This window comes from Wyeomyia smithii, chromosome 3 (genome assembly GCF_029784165.1).
Source record: "Wyeomyia smithii strain HCP4-BCI-WySm-NY-G18 chromosome 3, ASM2978416v1, whole genome shotgun sequence".
Classification (NCBI taxonomy): Eukaryota; Metazoa; Arthropoda; class Insecta; order Diptera; family Culicidae; genus Wyeomyia; species Wyeomyia smithii.
Window position 1 is genome coordinate 211,311,595 of NC_073696.1, and position 8,088 is coordinate 211,319,682.

Consider the following 8,088-nt stretch of genomic DNA (forward strand, 5'->3'; position numbering starts at 1 on the left):
TTCCTACGTTGTCTAGAAGCAATAATTTTTGACCTTACAGGACAATTAAAGAAATTAGATTTGTGATTTCCCCCACAATTTACACATTTGAAACTATTAGTGATCTCTTTCACGGGGCAGATATCTTTCGTGTGACTAGTGTCACCACAAATCATACATTTTGCAGCCATATGGCAGTTTCGAGTTCCATGACCATAGGCTTGACAATTCCGACATTGCGTAAGATTATGGATTCCTCCATGTCTCTTGAAATTTTCCCACTTTATTCGCACGTTGAATAAAACACGTGCTTTTTCTAAACATTTTAAATTATGTACTTTGGTACGATCAAAATGTACTAAGTAATTTTCCTGGTGTATTCCAGTTTGAAAAATTTTGGCATTTGCCTTTCGTTTCATCAAAATTACTTGGTTGGGGGCAAAACCAAGTGATTCTGACAAACAATCTTTGATTTCATCAATAGTTTGATCATTTGAGAGACCTTTCAACACAGCCTTAAACGGTCTCTCGTTTTTGGTATCAAAAGAGTAAAATTTATACATCTTTTCAGTCAAGTACTGTAAAAGATGTTTATGGCCATCAAAAGATTCGGCCAAAATACGAATTTCGCCTCGGCGACCAATTTGAAAATTAACTTTCACATTCGATAGAAACGATGAAAGTTCTGATCGAAATGCTTTAAAGTTTGCTACAAATACCACAATAGGTGAAACTTTAACCTTCTTCATAACGGCTTTATGCTCAGTATGAGAAGTTTGGAATTCTAGATCCCCAACAGAAGAAAGAATATTATACCTGTTAGTCGAAATTATCGAACGTCTTCGTCAGTGGTTTTCTTCGGCCCCCTTTTGCATAAGATTGCTGCAGAAAAACTGCCGAAGAAAACCACTGACGAAGACGTTCGATACCCTTTCACGCTGCTTTATTTTAACTCTAATCTGATTAGGATCTACTCAGTTTGGTATTCTTATGCAAAATGTCAAAAAGTGAGTAATCGAGTACTGGACAATTGAGTAACATTAACCCAAATTTTCATAATTACCATCCCAGTCAACATTTTCATACGTATAATAATGTTTTAACTCCAATATCCGCACTCATATATATCATAAAAACTCACATTTGATGCACAAAAATAGCATATACGTACTATTTTGGAGGCGATATACGTACTGAGGAATAATGGTATGCAGTTCATTGATATACGTATTTATATACGATTATATCCGATAGAAAGTGATTTGTTTCACACTGTCTTACAACTCTAAGCCTACAATCGTAAATTGCAAAGACTCCACCATGCTATACAATTAAAGATGAATTTTTGCGCATGATAAAAAGCGTGTTCTACGATTTCGACTTCGTTGAGATATATTTGCGATAATTTTCATACATTGATATACGATTTGTGGTTGACTGGGATGTTTACTCAGTTTTGAGTTATTATCCATGATGTTTACTCACCCCTGAGTATAAGTATATGTCAAAAGTTTTCAACAGCAATATTATTGGTTTCCGAAGAACAATTGGTGTCGCTTTTTATTCGTTGGCTAGCAGTAAGTATCTGATCTGTCATCAAATCAATAATTTCTTAATCAATTAATAATTTCAGCCCAACATCAGTATTGCAGAGGATTTGAAAACACCTAAAAGATCTCTTCAAAATGAACAACCGCATGTTGTATGTTCTACGATGCCGTTTAAAGCCGGACTTTTATTCGTGATAACAAACGGAAACATTTGTATTGATGTACAGTGCTCAACAATAGATGCAATTTAAATCCTTCGCAGTATTAGGTGACGAATGATGACGGATTATCTGGCACAAAAAAGTAAGTCACAGTTCACGGGCAAATGTCAACCGGTTGGGTGCCGCATTCAATGAAGACACGGGAATGATTTAGTAAATTTTCTAATGTTTCGATGAAAAATAAATCTGTATATTTGATTGTTGTGAATTTATTTTATTTATTGAGTCAGATTTACAAAAAACAGAAATCATTAAATTTCCGTATTTAGGCAAACTGGGTAACTTGTACTCATTTTCGTTAATTTCTGGTTTGCACGAACAGAGTAGATTCTACTCAGTTTTTGACGTATGACGCCCTTACTCAGAAGTGAGTAACCGTAAAAGTACCCTAATTAGGGTACCTCCACTTTTTTCAAAAGTGGGTGATATCTAACTCACTTTAGAGTAACAAAAAATGAGCGTGTTCCTAAACAACTCAATTGCTGCTCTTCAGCTCGGCAAAATCCAGCAAAATTTTGCTGGTTTCCAGCAAAAATAAACAAGTGTGTTTAGTGCCTCTTTTATGTCGTTTTCGTTTTCGCGGTGTACTACACTTTTTCCGTGCTATACTTTGCAGCTTCAAATAAAACATTTTCAGTGTCATTACATTGGTATGCGTAATAATGGGATAGCTGTCAATTCGTTTTGTTTTGGTCATAATCGCATTCGTCATTTTGTCTCGTTTCCATTTCATATGTCCATCTCGCAAATGTGCTGAGAAAAAATTTACCTGACACTTTACCACATGGAACGAAAACCAAAACAAACCAGTTTTGACACATAGGTGTGAATGTGTTGGTAATTTCCTACAGCACACTCTGCTTTTTTCGGGTGTCATCAGTGACAGAAAAAGTGTAGGGAGAGACAGAAAAAGGGTAACACGAAAAATCAAATAAAACATTTTCGGTGTCAAAAGTGTCATTTGAGTGTAGTACACCGCGAAAACGAAAACGACATTAGTGGTTGCGTACTGAACGATCAATGTCCATCTACTTTCGAAAACCAAATAATCGTGCATGAAAACTCCTGCTCATTTCACGAGAAAGGTAAAATTTCCGAGGCTAGTTTCTCTTGCGAAAATTTTTCTGGAATTTATAAACATTCGTGAATATTAATCCCGATATTCTGCAGTGTTTTTGGAAAGTTCAGCTTCATCTTCTCGAGCTTAATATCGTATTTCATATACTGCATGACCATGACGCAAATTACCCAGGAGGAAATCGTTTCAAACACGAAAACGGTATTGCAAGGCCTCGAAGCTCTACGTGTAGAACACCTCACTCTTATATCAAATCTCACTGATGGCAACAAAAAAGATCCCGACAAGTCCGAAATGGTTTTGCGGAATATGGAAAATATCGAGCTCGGACTTGGAGAAGCACAGGTAAGTTTTTTTTTTCGAATGACAAAAAAGTCAAAATACGAATAATTTCTAATATGAATCATCGCTTTTCATATTGTCTACCAGGTAATAGTAGTATTGGCATCTCATTTGCAAAACATTGAAGCAGAAAAACAAAAACTGCGCACTCAAGTTAGACGACTGTGTCAGGAGAATGCTTGGTTGCGCGACGAACTTGCGAATACTCAACAAAAACTGCAAGCTTCGGAACAAACCGTGGCACAATTGGAAGAAGAGAAAAAGCATCTCGAGTTTATGGCCTCTGTGAAGAAATACGATGAAAACCAAGATGGCGAAGAAAGTTTCGAAAAACCTCGCACGGATCCAGTGGTGGAACTGTTTCCAGAAGACGATACGGAGGAACGGCACAATATGTCCCCAACGCCTCCTAATCAATTTGCTACACACGCAAATGCTGGATATGAAATTCCTGCACGTTTACGAACCCTGCATAATTTAGTTATACAGTATGCTTCGCAAGGACGATACGAAGTAGCGGTGCCGCTCTGTAAACAGGCATTAGAAGACCTAGAAAAAACCAGTGGACATGATCATCCGGATGTGGCGACCATGTTGAATATATTGGCATTAGTATACAGAGACCAGAATAAATATAAAGAAGCAGCAAACCTGTTGAATGATGCATTGGCGATACGAGAGAAAACATTGGGTGAGAATCATCCAGCCGTGGCAGCCACTCTTAATAACCTTGCAGTGTTATATGGCAAACGTGGTAAATACAAAGATGCCGAACCATTGTGCAAGAGGGCTCTGGAAATTCGAGAGAATGTATTAGGAAAAAATCATCCGGATGTTGCGAAACAGCTAAACAATTTAGCATTGCTTTGTCAAAATCAAACAAAGTATGAAGAGGTGGAATTGTATTACCAGCGAGCCTTGGAAATATATGAGATGAAACTTGGTCCAGATGATCCCAATGTCGCCAAAACCAAAAATAATTTGGCAAGCTGCTATTTGAAGCAGGGAAAATACAAGGAAGCTGAAATCTTGTACAAGCAGGTTTTAACGCGGGCACACGAAAGAGAATTTGGTGCTATTAATGGTGAAAACAAACCAATCTGGCAAGTGGCTGAAGAAAGGGAAGAAAATAAGCTAAAAAACCGAGAGAACACACCTTACGGTGAATACGGTGGTTGGCATAAAGCTGCCAAGGTTGATTCTCCTACCGTTACCACAACACTAAAAAATTTGGGAGCTTTGTATAGAAGACAAGGAAAATATGAAGCTGCTGATACATTGGAGGATTGCGCCTTGCGGAGCAAGAAGGAGGCACTGGATTTGGTGAAACAAACGAAAGTGGCTAAAATACTGGGAGTGGCTGACGAGAATCGACGTTCCAAAATGCGGGACCCTGATAATTGTGATGAGGAAGCTCGGCGAAGTCTGAAGTAAAATATTTATTATTTTTGTTTTGCACGTAAGAACTATTTGACAATTAGAAAGCTATACTAAATATCCAACTATTTGATAAGCAACTGCAATTTCCTTAACACCGGCATAAATAAACACTTCACAAAATGGTTCCAGCAGTATAAATTTCATTAGTTTTATATTTACCATTGCTACAATAATAAAAATGTATTGCTAAGCATGCAGTTGAAATATATGCGACTCTCAGAAGCATACTGGCTTAATCAAACAGATTCTTTCATTTTAAATACCCTGTTAGAATAAAAAATTGGAATCTCCTGTTGGCATGTATAAAAAGGTGGCGAACACTTAAGAGAATTTTTTGGCGAACAAAGCTTGCATTTACCGTGCTCTATTTATTTTTATTGGTCGAACTGTATTTGAAAATCGTGACTAGTCCATTGACCGTTCCGTACTTGGTGCACGCACTCTCATACAAAACGAGATACTTACGACAACTTGCAGTGTATTCAGTAATTCCTTACAGATATTTTTCGATTATATCCGTCAAATGTGCCATTTCTTTCAGACTATCAAAGAAAACTGCATTTTAAATATTTATTATGAACCATTCTTAAAAAAAAAACAAGCTTTTCTAATATACAGCGATACTTCTGATCGACGTTCAACATTCCAATCCAATTGATGATTTTGTTTTGTTTATCATGATTTAGGCAACGTAACTGTACTCATCACCAGAGTTGGGAGTTCTTTCGATATACTGCTTATCGATCAACGATTCTATGCATTTTTTTATCATACCAATATTCGGAGCGAAACTAACTTTCGACTGGGCTAATATCTCTTGTATGAGAGCATTGTGTCTAAGAACCTTCCGAGACTTCATAATCCGTACGATGGTGGCTTGAAGGTACATTTTCCTATCTTCGTCAACAGAGTTTACAGTATTTTCAACTTCTTGGGGAGAATCCTTCTGTAAAGCTGCTGTTATTTTGAATTTAGTTCGTTTGTTCACATAATCTTTATTCAGATTTACTCGAGAGCTGTCTTGTAATACCTCTGTATCAATTATCAACAGTTTCGATTCCACTAGGCTGCCTATGTGCTTTTGAAACATATCCTGATTGAGCTGCAACGAATCTTGGATCTCTTTATACTGTAGACTATCAGTATTCTCAAACAACAAAAGTATTGCCATTTGGTATGTTTGCATTGTAACAATATAATTTCGGTTGACGAAGGCAATTTTGAGTTCACCATGACATAAGTGATGAAGCCAAGTTAATTTGCGGCCACTGAAATTCACATGGTAGAAACTTTCGAACAATCTAATTGGTTTCTCAAATTCTTTAGGAACAGCAAAGCTAACTGTAGCTTGCATAGGGCCCAGAGGCCATGCTCCAGCTTGTAGAATTTTAATAGACAAATTTATCCCTGTATCTTTATCTCGCTGTTTCAAAAAATGGTTGAATTTGACATTCAAGTCCGTCGAAACTGAAATATCCGTGAACATCCTATGTAGCTTATTAGTAAACTCGTAACCACACGCTTGTTTTAATTTGTTAATCATCATTTCTTCTGCGTCCATGCTCTGAGATTGGTCATGAATTAACCTTTTAGCTAGCATTCTGCTGTAGAACTTTTGGTAGACATCCTTATCCTCGATATACTTGAATATAGTGATACTTTTCATTAATTTAGATTCAATTTCACTTTCGGTTGTTTTCGACTTCTTAAGTAAACTGTCGCAATATTTTGCCACTAATTCAGCACTTCTTCCGGGTTGTTTCTCACATGCCTTAGAATTTATAACACCAGAACAAGCCTTATCGAGAGCACTTAGAAAAACAGGATCCGATTTGAAAGTATCTGAAATTAGCTCCTCATATTTCTCATGAACTTTGAGCATTCCTTCCACGAACTGAACATGAACCAATTCCCCTTTCAGAGTAGAAAGCATTTGAATACCGTCACTTTTGATGTGTTCAAGAAACGTTTGAACTAATTTCTTTAAAGCATCCGGATTAGGCTTCAGAATCGTATACAAATTCCTCAGGTCTTTGCGTTTTTCCAATGAAACCATTTCATTGCATTCAGAATAGAGATATTCTAGATGATCCGATATCATACGTTGTTCACATTCTTTCCGCAACTTTGGTATCGAGCTAATATGAAGGTATTTCTGCGCACGTTTATTTTCTTCATCCATTTTTTTGATAACTTCCTCCATGTAGCTGCTAACACTACATTCCTGCAACAGCATATTTGCTTCCAATTTATAAAACTCTCCACTATCCTTTAAAAAAGGGGTCTCGAATATATTTTGATATAATTGTAGTGAACCTTTCTTCTTGTATTCTTCTACACAAACAAAACTCTGGATAATTTCTTTTATAATATCTGTCGTAACCGATTGCTGTGTGTTGTTCAGACGATCATTTCTAATTCCTTCCAATAGCTGATCAACAAGTGCTGTACCAAGACTTTCAATCATATTTTTGCGCCATATATCTAGTCCAAGCTCGCCAATTTCGAGTTGTTCATAGGCGTCATAATTAATGCATCCGTATACGACCTCAACCTCCGACAGCTTTTGTTTTTTGATATGTTGCTGGTTTAAATACAAATACAGATCGTTGAGATACTCCACTCCTTTACTATATTCAGTCCAAGTTTTATAATAGCGATGCAGTAGTGCGTACGGATTGTTATCATTATTGCTGGATTTGCTATCTCCGGATAAAACTTGGGTTTTCAATAAGTTACGCACATGCTGCTCCAGAAATAGCTTTGTTTCCGTGTACAATTTATCTGCCAGAGGCTCCGGATGGGCAACACAAATGGAATAAATAACTTCGAAACGACTGTACCATACATCACGATGAACACATCTCAGAGTGATTACTTCAGTAACAGTTTCCTTTAAATCACTCCAAGTTTTATCAAAATCAATTTTTTTCGGTTTAAGAGACATTTTTTCCTATTCAGATTCAGTTTTTTATTACTTCATGAACACTTTTGTCGACTGTCAGTAAAATCGTGATATTTTTTTTTGTAGGTAGAAATAATATATATAGAACACCAATGACACGGCAGTTCTTGTGTAAAACCATGGGGATGGCAAAGCTGTCAACTACCATACGTTTGACGCGTTACCAACATCATTGACGCCGGCATCCGAAAAATGGTTAGTTTACCCTTATCATAGGTGAATTCGGGGAAAGCATCCAAATCCGGAGTACTTCGTGATGAGGGGGAATCTAACAAACTGTAAACAAATAAAGATTGCACCTAAAACGTATGAAGTGAGCTACCTTCAAACTTCGAAAAAATAATGTATCTCTTTTCTAACTATTAAAAAGTACGATGTTTGTTAAGGGCGAAATCTACTTTATATCAAAACGAAACAGAATGAGGAATACGTCCTTTTTGTTGTTTACGTTAGTAAAAGGCGAAACTTGACTTCGTCTTGATAAATGAGCGAAATCAAAGTTGTCAACAAAAT

The 8,088-nt window shown here is 36.8% G+C and overlaps 2 protein-coding genes across 3 annotated transcripts; one reads left to right on the forward strand and one right to left on the reverse strand.

The window, feature by feature from the left end:
* The first annotated feature begins 2,693 nt into the window (after window positions 1-2,693).
* Window positions 2,694-4,851, forward strand: LOC129731628 (kinesin light chain). 2 transcript variants are annotated; one of them, XM_055691764.1, is made up of 3 exons: window positions 2,694-2,835; window positions 2,921-3,173; window positions 3,258-4,851. In XM_055691764.1, the coding sequence occupies exons 2-3, from the start codon at window positions 2,979-2,981 to the stop codon at window positions 4,602-4,604; spliced, it is 1,542 nt and encodes a 513-aa protein (XP_055547739.1). In that variant the 5' UTR covers window positions 2,694-2,835; window positions 2,921-2,978; the 3' UTR covers window positions 4,605-4,851. The 2 variants fall into 2 exon arrangements, with proteins under 2 accessions (XP_055547739.1, XP_055547738.1); XM_055691763.1 differs by having other exon boundaries at window positions 2,817-3,173.
* Window positions 4,852-5,166: 315 nt separating this feature from the next.
* LOC129727268 (cullin-2) lies at window positions 5,167-7,674 on the reverse strand. Its single transcript, XM_055684926.1, has one exon. The coding sequence runs from the start codon at window positions 7,555-7,557 to the stop codon at window positions 5,293-5,295; it is 2,265 nt and encodes a 754-aa protein (XP_055540901.1). The 5' UTR covers window positions 7,558-7,674; the 3' UTR covers window positions 5,167-5,292.
* Window positions 7,675-8,088: the final 414 nt, after the last annotated feature.